Source organism: Larus michahellis, chromosome 4, assembly GCF_964199755.1.
Source record: "Larus michahellis chromosome 4, bLarMic1.1, whole genome shotgun sequence".
In the NCBI taxonomy this organism is placed as follows: domain Eukaryota; kingdom Metazoa; phylum Chordata; class Aves; order Charadriiformes; family Laridae; genus Larus; species Larus michahellis.
Genome location: NC_133899.1, coordinates 12,195,310 through 12,211,956, shown reverse-complemented (window position 1 = coordinate 12,211,956; position 16,647 = coordinate 12,195,310). Strand labels below are relative to the sequence as shown.

The 16,647-nt window shown below is 39.6% G+C and overlaps 2 protein-coding genes across 10 annotated transcripts in view; one reads left to right on the top strand and one right to left on the bottom strand.

The window, feature by feature from the left end:
* DPY19L3 (dpy-19 like C-mannosyltransferase 3) overlaps nucleotides 1–14,187 on the top strand; it is a 38,884-nt gene extending 24,697 nt beyond the window's left edge. For 4 of the 9 annotated variants that reach the window (XM_074583001.1, XM_074583000.1, XM_074583002.1 and 1 more), the window contains 4 exons: nucleotides 340–422; nucleotides 7,645–7,777; nucleotides 8,488–8,646; nucleotides 9,291–12,770. In XM_074583001.1, coding sequence (XP_074439102.1) covers nucleotides 340–422; nucleotides 7,645–7,777; nucleotides 8,488–8,646; nucleotides 9,291–9,452 — 537 coding nt within the window. In that variant the 3' untranslated portion in view covers nucleotides 9,453–12,770. Of the gene's footprint in view, nucleotides 1–339; nucleotides 423–2,639; nucleotides 7,784–8,487; nucleotides 8,647–9,290; nucleotides 12,771–12,952 lie in introns of those variants that run through there. The other 5 variants (XM_074583004.1, XR_012586513.1, XR_012586512.1 and 2 more) reach the window with 5 other exon arrangements.
* The window catches only part of LOC141741876 (neural-cadherin-like), an 84,575-nt gene continuing 82,079 nt past the window's right edge, over nucleotides 14,152–16,647 (bottom strand). The window contains exon 34 of the mRNA XM_074582992.1: nucleotides 14,152–15,226. The gene's annotated coding sequence lies outside the window, so the exon portion shown is untranslated. The remainder of the gene's footprint in view (nucleotides 15,227–16,647) is intronic.

Genomic DNA, 16,647 nt, shown 5'->3' with positions numbered 1-16,647 from the left:
CATTGATTTTAAGATACAAACTGATATTAACTAGTAGAGTTCTGGAAACCTCCAGTGAGATGCGCATCTGAGAAAAGCTGTTCTTCTCAGGCTCACCACAACGGGTAATTCTGTTCCTTCTGCTCATCTGGCAGGAGCTGCAGGTCTCAAACTCTGCAACTGTGTATTCATACTGCAATGCCAGCCACCTGTCCTCTGTGAGAAGGGTCGATATCCTTATGTCTTGCAACTTAGCCGTGAGCTGGGCAAGACTAGCTAAGAGAAAATAACATGTTTCAAGATCCAGAACTTGTTTTGTTCATTCTGTCTTCAGTTTGTTTTATTTTGTTTCCATTATAGTTCTGGCCTGGAATAATGGATGAACTGTCAGAGCTGAGAGAATTCTATGACCCAGACACTGTGGAGCTGATGAACTGGATTAAGTAAGAGGATTTTTTCTCTATTTAAGTTAACTGCTATTTGTGTAGATCTAATGTTCTTAGTTATAGTGTTCTCCTTATTTGTCACAGCTCATCAGTGAACTCTAGTGACCCATGGAGATAGTTGAGGATGAATGGGCTATCAGGAGGTTGGCATATTAACGGCTGTGGAGAACAGCTATATGCAGCGTCCCCCGGGCTGCTCTGCTCTGGCATCATGCTGCTGTGTTGCATGTGTGTCAGGGAACCAGTTGACTCCATTTGCTCCCATAAATACACATAGCTTTCCCAGCCGAAAGAGGTCAGTTTGGAGGTGTCAGGCTTCTTCCATCGTATTATAGCTACCTCTTCACATTAATAGACCTTTGCAGTGAAATAATTTTATTTTTACCTCCCCCCCATCCTGGTGTCCTTCTCTTTTCAACCTCATAATTTTAAAAAGCCTACAGTTGTAAGGCTGGAAAATCTGTACTCTACAGTCCGTTTCTTGAACTTTAAAATAATCTAAATTGTTTATACTTATTAGAGTTAATCCCAATATATGTTCTAAACCATAAACAAAATATTTGTAATTGAACTTGAACTTGCCACAGCTAAGCGTAGGTGCAAAGTCTTTCAGGAGTATGAGTTCGTCATTCCAACCCCACCTCATCACTTCTGCTTTCTCACAGAGCATAGGAATGTATTTTTTAGGTGGAAACGGTTTGGAACACTGCATATAGAAGGTCCTGAGAAAAAGGGCCAAGCAGGATGTTCCCTGGAGGACTGTGAATTTAAAGGATCTGTTCTCTAGTAACATACAGTACCCACTGAAACCTTGCAGGTTACGTTCTGAACAGAGAGATTTCTGGGACTTATTTATTTGGAACTCTGGCAAAGATTTATTAAAAAGAAATCAGATTCATGTTCTGGAGGAAAACATTCTGAAAGTAAATCTGAATTTACTACATTTGACATTGAACTATTTGAAGTGTTTTCTTGGAGCCCCAGATTGTGGTTTCATATGCAGTCAACTTTAGTGAAACCAGTCGCCCAGCCTATTCTACCCAGAGCAACATATTTACACTCCATAATGATGTATTTCTGTAATCCATAAACTAGAAGGAGTAATTTAGAAGTAAAATATATTACAAGCCTTCGCTGACTTATTTTGAAAGCAGGCCATGGTTTTTTTACATCATTTAGAATTTTTGCAGCCATATTGACACGTTTTTGTGACTAATGTTTACCAGCCAGTTCCATTTAGCACTACTGTTCTATTAAAAGATGGTAAATATCTGATAGTTCAGGTCTCCTGTGTACAATATATAGAGTTATATATAGATTTATACATAAAATATGCATGTGGAGTTATTCCCAGACATGAACTGGATTTGACTGGATCCGATGAGAATAATTTTTCATATGTTCTTAGTGCTGAGAATGCTAAACTGGCGCTTGTCCGCTTTTCATTTTAAGTCATGACAGACAATTACAGAGGGAAATTTCCTACTTAGAATTTATTGTGTTTAGAAATATTATTCCTGTAAAGAAGAGTTAATTATCTATGCTTTAAATACAAGTCAACAAAATTTATGGTAAGTTTGTCAAAGCGGGACAGATTTTCTTAAATGGATGTGTAAGAAAAATATTTTACTCTACTAACACTTGATATTTCTGCTGTAGTTAATGATCTGTCAGGGTTCACGTCAGGAACTAATCATTCATTATTAAAACTCAGTATGAGAAGCTCTAATTTGTCATGTATAGCAGTGAATTAGGAATAACTCATCTGTCTTGCAATCTCTCCACAACAAGAAAACCCTTCTATCTGCTTAGATCTAAGTGCGTATTAACTTGTCCAAATATACAGTCTGAATAATAGACAACTATTAGTCTGTCCACTGTGAAGTGTCTGCAGATGTATTTTTTACTCTTCCCCTTACTAAAATTACCATAGCATTTTCAGGAAGATGTACTGGTTCATATCTTTACAATGAAGTTACTGCATAGTATTGGACTGCAGCTATTGCAGAGCACAGATTTTTACATAATGACCTTGCATATCCCAGTCTCTTGCTTTTTCCTACCCACAACCTCATTTTCTCAACTTTAAAAGAAAAAAAAAAAAAAAAAAAAAGAGAGTCAAGAAAGTCCTGCCAGTGACCCAGGGACAGTTCACAGCTGTGTTCCCAGATGGGAGGTATATTAAAATTCTTAGTTTTGGTCTTTCTCCCTAAGACAACAGGAACAACATGCTCATTTGTGAGATGGGGAAGAATATCAGTAGAATGAGCAAATCAATAGCGTGAACTTCCCTACTCTGTTTACTTCTGGTAAGTGTTTAAGAAGCAATGTCTTCTGCCTTTAAAGGGGAAACCTGTCTAGAATTGTGGAATATTTCATAAGCAGTTATCAAAAATCATAGAAAAGCTTCTTAGAAATCTCAGACAACAGCCAAAACAGTGGAAAAGTTAACTGAGACTGAGATTTGGCAGAGCATAATTGTATGTCAGCTGTATTTGAATGAGGTCCCCCAGCTTGCCTGCTGGGGACAAGCAGGCAAATTTTTATATTAGCGGAAACCCCACAGATTTCCAAAAAGCTCCTAAGGTTACAAAAATGGGATACCCATGTTTCAATGGTGGTTCTTTCATTTAGTAATTTATATTAATGGCTGTATTTTAATTTCAAGCCAGCTATAAATTTTAACTCTTCGCTCTTACTTAAGTGCCTGATTTTCAAGGGTAATCACACTGAAAGCAACACATATTCCAGACTTTAAAGGCAATCTTACACTTTTTTTTTTAACTATTGTTCTTAAATTCTTGGGCTTATCCTTTGTCATTGACTGATTTGTCAGTAGAATTCAGGCATGAACTTGATAATGCCTGAGAACTAGGTTTATACCAACTGTGTAGGTGCACTCCTTTACGTGAACAAAATATGCATGCATAAAATTAGAGGTTGGGACTAACAAAAATGCATCTTGTTGCTCTTTCTTTGTGGCTGTTGTTTTCCATTTTTGCAATTTTCAGTCTTTCCAAACCAGAGGGAAAAAAAAGAACCATGACAGTTTGACTGAATATGCTTTACTGCCTATCATTTGCAGCTAAACCTGTAGTATTTTAATACAGCATTCTGCAAATAAAAAGACTTTCTTTTAAAGAAAACAAACAAACCAACCTGAAGTGGCCTATTTGAGAACACCTTTTCAGAATCTCCTTTTCTCAAACTCCTTTGCTTTGTAGGTTCGTATCACACCCAGGAGCTAGTAAAGGAATAATCTGAGATTTGTCAGATTTTATGGCTTTGAAAACCAACTACAGAGTTCAACTCTGGAGGACTTTTAATAGAAAAAGCCATTTTATTTCTAATGATGTAACCTATAATTGCAATGTTGGACATTTCTGTAACACTTCCTTAAAAACAGCTCACAATAATTCTTTAGCAGCTTGATAAGAGAAAGAATTGCTACCACTTTGAGAGTCTGTGCAAGTTAGGCATAGATGTGCAGTACCTGTAAAACCCTTTTATTTTTAATGAGTTATTCTCTAAATTCTTAAGTGTAGGTAAAGAAAAGCTTCATACGATGTATTATAGTGCTTAGTTTACCCATTAGTTCAGCTGTAATTAACTTGTTGAAAGCTTAGAGCTTCAAAAATAAATGAGATTATTTGTTCAAAATGCCATCAGGTCTGCTTGGAATGACATTTAAATTATATAATGTAAATCAGTTTGACCTGTAAGTCCTTGTCATTATTTAGTGACATTTTGTACAGAATAAATTGTTTGCAGGCTGGGCAGTGTGGTATGGAGCTTGGCAGAAAGCTATAAAACAAATTATCCTTTCATTTTATACATCATTTGTTCAGACATTTGTAAAAATTGCTTCGTTTTTCTATAATAGAGAAGTGTCAGTCAGTGGTTTGAAGCACATGAGCTGCCGTGGATACAGAGCGCAGCTGACTCGGGTAGAAGTATTAGAAAAAGACACTTGCATAAAATGTAGAAATTATCCTGTACCTGAAAAATATTAGCTAATTGTTGTGTCTCCCTCTGGTGGCTGTTTCAGAAGATAAATGCTCAGTAACAGCCACCAGCTGAACTTCTTTTAAGATGTAGTTAAGGAGGGCAGACACTGCAAGAAGCTCAGCATCGCCTTCCAAGCATCTGGCCACAGCACTGAGATCCAGTGAAACGCCAGGTTTGTGTTCCTGGCATTGCCAGTAAAGTGGGGGAAAAGAGTCCTCCAGGAGCTCTGGCAGCAGCACGGGTCAGTCTGGGAACGGAACCCTGCATCTTCTACATTTTTGACAAGCATTTTTACCAGTAAGTTACAGAAAAAGGGCACCATCACCATTTCCTCTAGCTTTCTTCTGTAAGAAAAGAGGCTGCAGGCTGTTTCTTGGGAACATTTTGTTGTTGTTTTCTTGCGGTTTTGCCTTTGGTACTTGTTGTGGGGGTTTTTTTAAAGAAAATTTGATTCTGCAAGTTTGCATTATATTGGGCTTTTTAAGAATCAGAGGGGCTGGATGGCCTTGGTGAGGCCAAGTCAGGAGACGAGTCCTGCAGAGCGTTAGGAAATCTGAACTAATCTTGAACACAGAAACAGACTTTTCACGCTAGGAAGTTTCCCCAGCCCGGGCATAAGCAGAGAAACATGTTGAAGTTGCTTTGAGAAATGATAATTTTCACGTAGGTGTCTAAGCCCTACCAAGTCCCTCTGCGAGCCTCGTCCACGTTCCTTTCAGCTTAGCCTAAAGAACGGTGCTTTCCTGCAGATTTGGGGATGAGTCCTCTCTGACAGCTTTTCATTTGCATAACATTAAGTTCTAAGATGAATTCATTTCTTTTAATGAAACGTTTACTTCATGACACTTGTGGCTTTGAGTATTTTAAGTAAAAAAAGAAAATTTTAAAAGAGATTAAATATTTTTAGACTTTAAAAATCAAACTGGTTTTATAAACTGCTGAAAAACTAGACTATCAGTGAAGTTAAACCGGCCTATTAATATTATCTCTGTTCTTCCTAGATGAGATTAATGTACCAGTGCAAAAATTTTTAGGAAAGATTTGTAATTATTAATTCATTTGCTAAGCATAATCTCTTGAGAGGCAATAATAAAATTTAATACTTGTCTCTTAACATTTTCAAGCTGCTCATGGAGCTTAAAGAAGGCTGAGTATATAACTGCAGTTTCAAAAGGCACCCCAAAGTGTCACCATTACTTGACTAGGACAGGTGCGACACGTGCATGGACGTGGATATCAGGCAACTATTCACGTTCTTTTCTAATTTCATTTTACTTGATTTAACATATGCTTCTTTCTGTTGTTTTAGTCTTCATAGAACTTTCACGGCTATATGCTTACTAAGTGCTAGAAAACACTTAAGCGTACTATGGCCATTTTTAATTAGCCTAATTACAGCAGTCTCTGTTGCCTGACACTTTTAATTTTATCTTTTTGTTCTGCCCTTCTGTTGTGCCTTTACATGTATTTTAGATTGTAAAGTTGATGGGAAGAAGGTGAGCAAAAAACAAAATCATTTTTTCATTATGGGTATTTCATAGAATCATAGAATCTTCATGGTTGGAAATGACCTTTGACATCATCGAGTGCAACCATACACACACACAAAAAAACCCCAACCAAACAAAAAAAAAAAACCCTACAATCTCTGCCACTAGAGTGTGCCCTGAAGTGCCAAATCTGGACGTTTCTTAAACACCTCCAGGGATGGTGACTCAACCACCTCCCTGGGCAGGCTGTTCCAGTGCCTGACCACTCTTTCAGTAAAGTAATTCCTCCTAATATCGAATCTAAACCTCCCCTGCCACAACTTCAGACCATTTCCTCTGGTCCTGTCATTATTCGCCTGGGAGAAGAGGCCAACCCCCACCTCTCTCCAACCTCCTTTCAGGTAGTTGTAGAGGGCAGGGAGGTCTCCCCTCAGCCTCCTCCTCTCCAAGCTAAACATGCCCAGCTCCCTCAGCCTCTGCTCATATGACCTGGTCTCCAGACCCCTCACCACCTTGGCAGCTCTTCTCTGGACACGCTACAGCACTTCAATGTCCCTCTTGTACAGCGGGGCCCAGAACTGAACACAGTACTCGAGGTGAGGCCTCACCAGTGCCGAGTACAGAGGCATGATCACTTCCCTGCTCCTGCTGGCCACGCTATTCCTGATACGAGCCAGAATGCTGTTGGCCTTCTTGGTCACCTGGGCACACTGCTGGCTCATGTTAAGCTGGCCGTCCACCAGCACCCCCAGGTCCTTTTTTGCCGGGCAGCTTTCCAGCCACTCTTCCCCAAGCCTGTAGCGTTGCTTGGGGTTGTTGTGACCAAAATGCAGGACCCCGCACTTGGCCTTATTAAACCTCATACAGTTGGCCTTGGCCCATCGATCCAGCCTGTCCAGGTCCCTCTGTAGAGCCTTCCTACCCTCAAGCAGATCAACACTCCCACCTAGTTTGGTGTCATCTGCAAACTTACTGAGGGTGCACTCAATGCCCTCGTCCAGATCATTGATAAAGATATTAAACAAAACTGGCCCCAAAACTGAGCCAATCCTGAGATACCAAGACTGTTGTTTAGGTAATAATTCTAGACTTGGCTTTGAATTTCAGATGAGATAACGATGCCAATAATTGACAGCGTTTCTACCTGGCATCTTCTCCATCCGCTCCCCCCGCCCTGCTCTTTGCAACTGGGGTGACTTTTCATAATTTCTCTCCCGCAGTTGTCGGAATAGAAGGATTAATGTCTCACGTAACAAAATTTTCATTCCGAGTGAATGGTGAATGCCGGGACAGTAACAAGAAGTTTTAGCATTCAGATTAAATAATGCTTTGTATATAGAATACCTTATATATCTGATACAAATCTAAGCCACAATAAGTTTCTTGAAATATTAAGAGAATTAGGATATAGAAATTTACAAATATTCAGAGGGTATATGAACCCAATATAAAATGTGGAAGTACTTTGAAATTTTTCAGGATCATGTTTACCCTAAATTTCCTCATAGTCCATAGTAAATTTTTTATTTGCAGTTAGATAGTATTATCGTGATTTATCCGCTTCATATTTGAAGAACACACAGTTGCTTGAACAGTTTGCTCCCTGAATAGAGGAGAGGCAGAAAAATATTTTTTCAGTCTTTTTTTTCCTTCTGATGTGTAAGAAGCAATGCAAAGATGCCCCTGCAGAGAATTCCTCAGACTTATCAACATTTGTTTAGGTCAAACACTCCAAACACAGCAGTGTTTGCTGGGAGCATGCAGCTATTAGCAGGCGTCAAACTGTGCACAGGACGGACATTAACTAATCATCCCCATTATGAGGATAAGAATCTGAGAGAGAGAACAAAACAGGTAAGAGTATCCTGATTGTTTAAATTAATCCCTATCCATATCGGCAGCTCCATTCCAGAAAACATACGCAATCTCTAATGGCACCTTGCAAATGACATCGCCTGATCTCCTCATTGAACTGACTTATTTTCAGATACAGTTCCAGCATTTAACTTCTGTGAAACTCGTGGTACTTTGAGCATCTGCTAACTTGCTTCTGGCAGCTGGTGTGTGTCTGAGTGACTGTACCCCGGTCACTTCTGAGTGAGCTGGTTTGGGTGCTGTTGGCATTAATAGATCCTGCTGCCCAGCTGGCATGGAGCATTTCCTAGTTTGCCTGATTCTCCCTTCAGTTCCCAGGGCAGCACGTAACATCTTATATAGAAGCCACCTTGAGAAACCCCTCACACAGCTGGGGAGATGGTTTTAAACTAGCCTTTCCTATAATTTGGACATTCTGAAAGTTTTACGGGCATCTGCCAAGGCCTTTCTGCAGAGAGCAGCACCATCCCGTGTTTTTGTAGGCAGCAGCAGTACTGCTCGTGCATCATAGTAGCCATAACATAGAAACTCTAAGTGGCTACTGAATAAAACATTTATTTTAATTTATTTTTTTAAGTATTTAATTCAAATCACATGGATTATCAGTCTCACTTCTTTCTCTGATTCAAGATAAAGGAATCATGAAAGAGCAAACATGCGTCTTAGAGCTTAGTTTTCTTCTTCTATAGATTTATCAGATCTATGCCAAGAGATCTCCTGAGGACGTTTACAGAATTCTGCGATCCTTTGGCACAGACTATGTGATCCTAGAAGACAGCATTTGTTACGAAAGAAGACACAGTAGAGGCTGTCGGTTACGTGACTTACTTGATATAGCTAACGGCCATGTAAGTATTATATACAAAATTTCTAAAGAAAATACGTTTTGCTTAACTTCTTTTTGAAATAGAGTTACGATTTGAAGTAGCTTGGGCTGTTTCCACTTCATCAGGAGTGTGGGAAGTAAAATCTAAGGCAGCCTTTAGATGTTCTCAGAATCGCCAGATTGAACGCTGCTTGCTTTTAATGGTATTTGATAATAAAAAAAAGACGGAATTCAGCCTGGGCAAAGTTAGTAATCACTTCCTGATGAGCTTCAGGTTAGCAGTGCACAAATAGTGTTCCCTTTCAGAGTGTAAATCACTTCGTAGCTTGGGTTCCCTCAGGACCAGAGGACGGTTGTGTTGCCCCACTGTGTCAGGGGAGTTCTGAGGCGCTGCTGGGGCTAACGTGGAACCACAGCAGACCGCACAACTCGAAGCAGATACGTGCCTCTGACGCATCAGCCTCATCCATAATAGAGACAATACTAGACATCTCACAGGTTGAATGTTATTTTCTTCCTCCCACATGTTTCACACAGGCACTGTTAACAAACCTGGCCAGCCTGACCCTCTGCATGCGTTGTCAAGGGTGTTTTTAGCTTCTTGCTATTCCCTGTAACTGTGAACTGGCTAAAGGTATTTCACCAGTCTCTTCAATTTCATTACAGATCATGGATGGTTTGGGAGAGAACGAACCCGATTTGAAACCTTCGTTGTATCCTCGCTTCTGTGAGGAAATTAAAAAAAACCTGCCTTCTTACACCGTACACTTCACTAGAGTGTTTCAAAACAAAACATTCCACGTTTACAAACTTGCTAAGCATAAATAACATTTCCCACCACGGCTTCAAGTTCAGTATTATAATGCTAGGACCCACGTTAGAAAACACAGAAGTTGTTTACAAACGTGTTACATTTGTAAGACATTTTACATTCATGGTTTCTTGTCTAATTACAGTGATTTTTTTTTAAGACAGTTTAGTTTTGATAACGTTCTTGATGTTGCCAAAATTTTCATAGATTCATAAATAAACGCTAGCAGGGACCATTCTGATTATGAAGTCTGACCTTCTGAACACCTAGGATATAATTGTTTTCCAGTTGTAACTGATTGGAAGACACAGAGAACGAGCAGCCCACCTGAGCACAGCAGAACAGCTGGCCCGTCGGGTTCTGCTCAGCAGTTTGGGTTTTTATTATAAAGTGATAGAACTTCAATGAAAGCAGGCCATGCTGCTCCTACACTGAGTAGGCGTTATTCTTGTGAATCCTGAAAATAGTCACAAAAACGAAGTTTTGTCTTACAATCTGATCCTCTTCGACAGATCCGTGTGCTCTTTTAGTGCCTCTTTTTTGACTTCTTTGGGAATGTGTGCGGATATGAGTTTCCAAGCTTGTGAGTGTGAGTGCAGAATCAGGGAGTGCAGAATCAGCCAACAAGTTGGAAGAGTAAAATTTCAATCATTGTCCCACATTTTTAGTAACACAGAAACATACTGTTTTATAACGTTAAGCATTTAATGATGGAGTGTTACGTATTTCTAATGAGAATAAAGGTTGGAGCATGCTTGATACATGTTGCATGTTTGTATCCTCGTAAAATGCTCAGAACAAAGGAAAAAACAAGTTTCTCAGCTTGGATTCTCACACCACTGGTTTTTGTATTTAGTTTCTGAACTACAGGGGATCCTTTTTCTCCCCATGTGAATTCCAGGAGTAGGATGCCAAAATTGAACACTGCCAACCTTACAAAAGAAAAATTCATCTCTAAAATCAGCAGGGAACTTAGGTATTTAAAATACGTTCAGGTATTAGAGTTTTGCTTTATGTTATTTCAGTCACAAAGCTGTATATTTCAGCACAAAATCATTGTGTCCTTGCTCTTTATCCTAAAAAATAGACCGCAGTTATTTTAAATTGACTTGGAAGATTAAGAGAAGACAGGCCTCAGTTCTGAGAAATTTGTGATTTTGTTTGTACCCTTTGTCTTTTTGCTGGCTAGAACTTTGTGAATTGCATTGACTGTCTAAATGCTATCTAGATAACACGTGACTTTTGCTGTGTTTTAGCGCTGCTTTGGTTTTATATTGAAATTAGAGATGAAATCTGATTGAAAGTCTAACAGTACTCTCCAGCTTTAATTAGACATCCACTAGGCTCATTTGTTTCTTATGAAAAACAGAATTGTAATAATCAAGTGCCTCTAGGCCAATGTTGAATTAACATTTGAACACCTATAAGAGCGTTTGTGGCCTGTGCAAATAACTCGGTTATAATAATTACCACTGCAATTAATTTCCAATGATGGGAAACTTAAAGTGCTACTGATAGCAAACTCCGCATTTAATTTAATCAAGATGTGTAATGAGATTAGCTTTCACAACTGAGCTGTGTTCCAATTCCAAATGATTTAAATGTTTTCCCTTTTCAGTTGTACTGGGGTAAATTGCTGAAGAGCTGGAGATGGTTATGTCACATGCTCAAACAATTTTATATTCAGTAAATACTCATTAAACAATGTTCAACATCCTTCTGCACTTGCGTGCTAACACAAAAGGCAAGTGTGCTTTAATCAGGCTGTATTTAAATCAAACATTGACAGTAGCCGGGTTGTTAAACTGAGCGGCTGAAACTCACGAGTAATTTCTAGCCTATAGCCCTTAATGAGGTTGGAGACCACTGCAGTTTAACAGAATGCGGTAATAAAACATTTTAATCAGCATTAAAACTTTAATTAGGCCTGTAATGATGCATGCCTGTTCCTGCTGAAAGCATGGGTCAGTGAATTCCTCAATGAGTGCCTTACAGTAATTGAAAACAAGCACACGTAAGGTAAAGTATGTCTAGGCTGTATTGTCTTATTTTAAAATGTGGTTGTATCTTTCTTTAAAGGTGCAGTAACTTTCCTCTGATTGACGTGAGGGAGCCCGAGAGCCGGTGGTACCCTCTCACTGTTAGAGCTTGCTTGTAGGTAACAGCTGAGACTAAGTCCTGACTATAACAGGAATTATTTTTAAATAGACCTTTTTCAAAAGTAGAGTCTCTAATGTTGCCAAAGGAAAAATTTAACCTTTTTGTAGAAACTATCAAGTGCAATTTTGTTTCAGTTTTCTTTTTTTTTTTAAAACAAAGTAAGACCCTAAGCCACCGTTGGTCTTGGGAAAGCATAAAAAGTAGCACACCAGAAATTTGAGGCATTAGATGTAGAGTATTTTGGAGACTGCTTAACTCCTGCAGTTCACAGTCTGTAAAGCCTAGGTAGCTTGTGACGCTTTTACACAATTCCAACAATTCCCGTACCAGAGAGATGTAATACTAAAAGGGAAGGGCGTATTTCAGTGACTACGTAGTACAGCATTCATAAGACCAGTGTCCTTAAAATAGTAAAATGGAAAATGCCAAGGAACAGAATCCCTTACCAGCTCAGAGGGAAGCAGCACAGGCACCAACACAGCACTCGGAGAGAGGGAGCAGCTGCTTCTCTGTCCCTCGTTTAAAGGCTGTCCCGCCCCAGCAAGGGCTGCTGGGCAAGGCTGGCTGGGGCTGGGGCACCGCGGTGACACCTTTCCTCTGCCTGGAGTGGGGCGTAGGAGGCTGAGGCTTCTGGGAGGTGGGTGGTGGTTTAGTGGTGTGGTCGCTATCTTCGCTACTTCCTGTGATCTATACTCACTGCATTAAAAATGTGCAATTTTTCAAAAAATGACTTGACCCGTTCCTGAGCGACGTCACCCTGATGCACCTTATTTCCAAGCAGTTGCCGTGGCATCACTATTTCACAGTATTAAGTGTCGGCCACCCCCAGAAACAACCCTCGTGGCAATTTTCTGAAATCTCACAAATAACTGGCAATGGGAATGGCACCACCATGACTTCTTGTGTATGTTACGTGTTGTCCAGAAGGACTTCTAAGCTGCTCGTTATCGGTGGAATTGTGGAATGAATTACTTTTTTCAGATGGCAGAGACAAAATGTTATCAAGTAGCCGGAGTGTTCTTAGGGGAGAAAAGCCTTTGAGATCCATAAGTATATTTTCATTTCTTGTTTCACTGTTCTGCCGGTGAGATCTAACATAGTTATTTTATAATATGTTGTTGTAAAGAGATGTAATGACTATTGTATACTAAATAAATTGTGTAATTTGAAAATCACTTTTTTGGTGGTTTTTATGTTGAGATGGATTGCGAAAGGCGCAGTTTAGGGAATGGGCTTTTTTCAGTCCGTATGGAGGAAAGCAAAGTAAAGTATTTTTCAGCAGGAAGTTCTGACGTTTCTCACGCTTGTTCCATTGCATGTATCACTGACTTCGTGAATCATCTTTGTGTTTTAACAGCTTGCTGGACTTCCTGTCTCTGTTACAAGTTAAAGGTGTATCAGCCGTGATTTTTACCAGTCATCACCCGATACTTTACGTCTAGCAAGGCCAGCAGACTGAGGCAGTTACTCCCTTTGAAGTAAACACAGCTTGCTCTGACCAATAGGGATCTGCCCGTTTCCACATCGTAGCTCACGCTTTAGTATTCCTACACAATGAAAAGAAGCATGGATTCTTTGGGAGAGAAGAGTTACGTGTATGAAGGGCTTTATTTGGATTAGGTCCTGCTATGGGTAAGCTTTTAAAAGCCTCAGCGTTCTTGCGGCAGGGAGAAGCGGGGTGTGCCGAGCGATACGGACAACTGTCCAGCATGTCTTGTCGCTTGTGCGCGAGTGCAGTCCCATCCTGGCATGTGTAGTGCTACTCTTAAAGTAAGGTTTTGGGGAGTTTTCGTCACCGCTGTTAATTAGGTACAGACAGGACTTCTATAAGATCAATTTAATTAATGAACCGTGACCATAATGCGGTATGCTTGCATTGAGGGGATTCTGGGTTCTAGAGAATCAGTTTTTTCAAAACGTCCTCGTTCATCAAGTTACCAATAGTGTGGTGTGAGCTGTTTACTTAAATCCCCAGGAAATGACCATGGTTTTTAGCATTTCTATAATTAAGAAAATGCTCGACTTTCTTCTTCTCGCCTAGTCCTGCTGCTTTTACAGCCACGCTTTCCCTTCTAAACCTGCTGGTAGGAGCCAGTCGGTCAGACCTAAGGACAGTCAGCTTTCATACAGCTTGGCTACATGTTATGTACTTGGAAGATCATTTTAAAAGGGGAAAAAACACAAAGATTAATGTAGTTGACAGGCAGACGGATTAAATACTAATATCCACATGATTATTTAAATTTCAGACCTTTACAAATATTTTATACTAAATAACGTGTTCTTACTACATGTTTAAAGTCTGTAAAGAACGGGGAAGAAGATTAAGAAAAGTACCAGATTACTGAAAATCCCACTACCTAGGGACCCAGTGGGGGGTTTTATTCAATCTTTTTTTCTCCCCCTCTCACCCGTTGCAGAGCTTTCTCTTGTCAACCAGCTGTTCCTGTTCTTGGGCGATGTCAGTGCTACGCTGTGATAAGCTTTTTTGTAGAGATACTGAAATATTTGTATGTGTCTGTGTAAATGCAGAACAAGCGAGGATATGATTTCAAAAATTGCCCAGTAATTAAAAGAGCAGCACGCAAATTAAAACAGATAAATTAAGTGAGCTAATCAGTAATCTCTAGAAAGAGTAAAAGTAGGTTTTAATAGGGCATGGCAGCTATGACATGAGTATGTTATTACTGAGATTGCGTCTACACAAGTTCCTATAGCAGTCTTAAAATGTTTTCTACCTTTTGTTTTATAGTGTATATTCTGTAAAACATATGGCTAACTGCAATTGTACAAGCAGCTCCAAGGTTGTGGGTGTTATTATAATTTATGTTTGTTTACAAATTAGTGCCATGCTGGTAATAGGGGAAGAAGCGACGTACAGGTTGGGTTCCAAATGGCCTGTTTGGGAATGGTGACAGGAGGGGTCTCAGCCCCAGCAGCTCTGCGGCGGTGCCTGCACGGCCCAGCTGCCCGCGTGGCTCCAGTCACCAAGATACACAGTTGTGCTCGGGCTTGCTTTTACCCTCACCCACTGAGCAGTTAAATGTGTCATGGATGGAGCAAGAGCTTCAACAAAGAAACCTCCATATCACAATACTCTGTAATCAGGTTATTTGGGCACATTCCTGGGAAGGCGAGAGTGTTCAATTTGTTTCCAGGTGCTCAATAGATGGTGACACATTTAGAGCAAAGCACCACTGACTCCTTTGCTGATCACATTGTGTTGCAAACCTCGATTTGGTAGTCATCTGGGAATGAATTAAGATCACAGGCTGGGGAGGAAGAGGAAGGAAAAATAACTGGAGTGTTTTGAGGTGTTTTACTGTCTTGCAATTCTTCCTCTTTGTCAAGATCTTTTCACCATCCACCTTCTGTACTGGGACACGCGTCCTATTGCACACTGTGAATGTAAAGTTAAGGATTTCCTTCTTCTTAGACTAATCGTCTGCCTGTTGCAAAATGCACAACCATGCTATATGCAAAAAGCACTTGGATATCGGGGTGAAGTACTGGTCTGTAAATGGTAGCATGTCTTGAGTCCACGCATCAATTAGAAGTAACTGCTGATTCCCTCGGCTTTCCAGACGGAGCAGCGGACATGACTCGCATCTGTGGAAGCAGCTGATCAAAGCTGAGAGAGAAATAATTCAATAGAGTCCAAGCTTTAGTCAACCTTAAATATATGCAAGGAAGAGACATCATATACAGAAGGCTTATTTATTATTCCTACAGTGCCTTAGATATGCATGACACTTCGCAGGCAAATACAGACAGTCCTTGCCCCAAGGAGCTTACAAGCTAAATTCAATTAAAACCAGCGAAAATGACAGCATATCCATAGTTATGGAAAGAACACAGGGTACGCAGACAAAATGAGTGCTGTTTGGGGAAGGAATAGATTTTTGTGCATAGGATATATTTACTTCATTTTCCATATCCCATTTGTGACTGCTATGATCATGAAATACAGAATCTGACATACCTGACTTGTGAACGTTGCAAGATATTTTAGCCCGTGTTTCCTCACAGGTAAATGTATCAGTAAAATTAACAAAGTCATAGTCTATGTACCACCTGTGAATCAAAACTATTGGGCATGGCCAAAAATGGCATTTAGCTTTTGCAGGTGAAAACGCCACATCATCTGCAGTGTGTAACTGTTGGTTGACTGCTCAACATTTTCCAAAGCGTGTCACAAACGCCCGCAAGAACAAGATACTGTGTGAACATTTCTCTTTTGTGAAATGCACAAATTAATCTAGCCAGCAGACTGCAATGATCTATTTATGTTTTTAAATATATATAAAAAATAAAAGCCTAACCTCCCCAAAACATGCTACTGATGCAACTGTAAGCAAAGCAGTTTTAATGTCTGTTACAATACATTATTTTCTGCTTTAATAAAATAAATTACCTCAGACTCTATATGATATATTCATAGTATCAGCTGATAAGATCATATATAATTTACACATTATAATATATAAATGACACAAAATAAGATTGTGTTATTGTGTTCTTGCTGCACTTTACTCCATTTAGATATACAACCGGTCTCAATTAAAAAAAAAAAAAAATATCAAAATTAATTTTATGGAGCCTTCTCTTTTCCAAATATTGTCAGGTTAAAAAAAATAATATTCCAGCATACCAGCTGGACATTAAATGGTCTGAAAAGAGGACTGATAATTTAGAGCATAATATTCTACCCCCTGCAACCACTTTTAGTTTTTTCCTGTGTTTCTCTGTCTCCAATAAATCATTATTTTCTACTATAACATATCTGAGGGAGGCCTGTATTATTATGTGCTACCATTCATGGTTTTTGGAAAATTAACATCTTTGAATTATTTTATCTTTTTAGGGTTTTATTTATCACAGGGTTTATTTTTAGAAGTCCCAGTGCTGAGCGAAGTTCTTTTTTGGATACAGGAAAGACATTCAGCCTTCTGACATCCAAAACACACGAGGTATTTTGACCACATCCAAGGGACGTTGGGTTTTTCTCCACTAAAAATGTATCCGTAGCCCCAGTCAGCTCTTCCTGGCAAG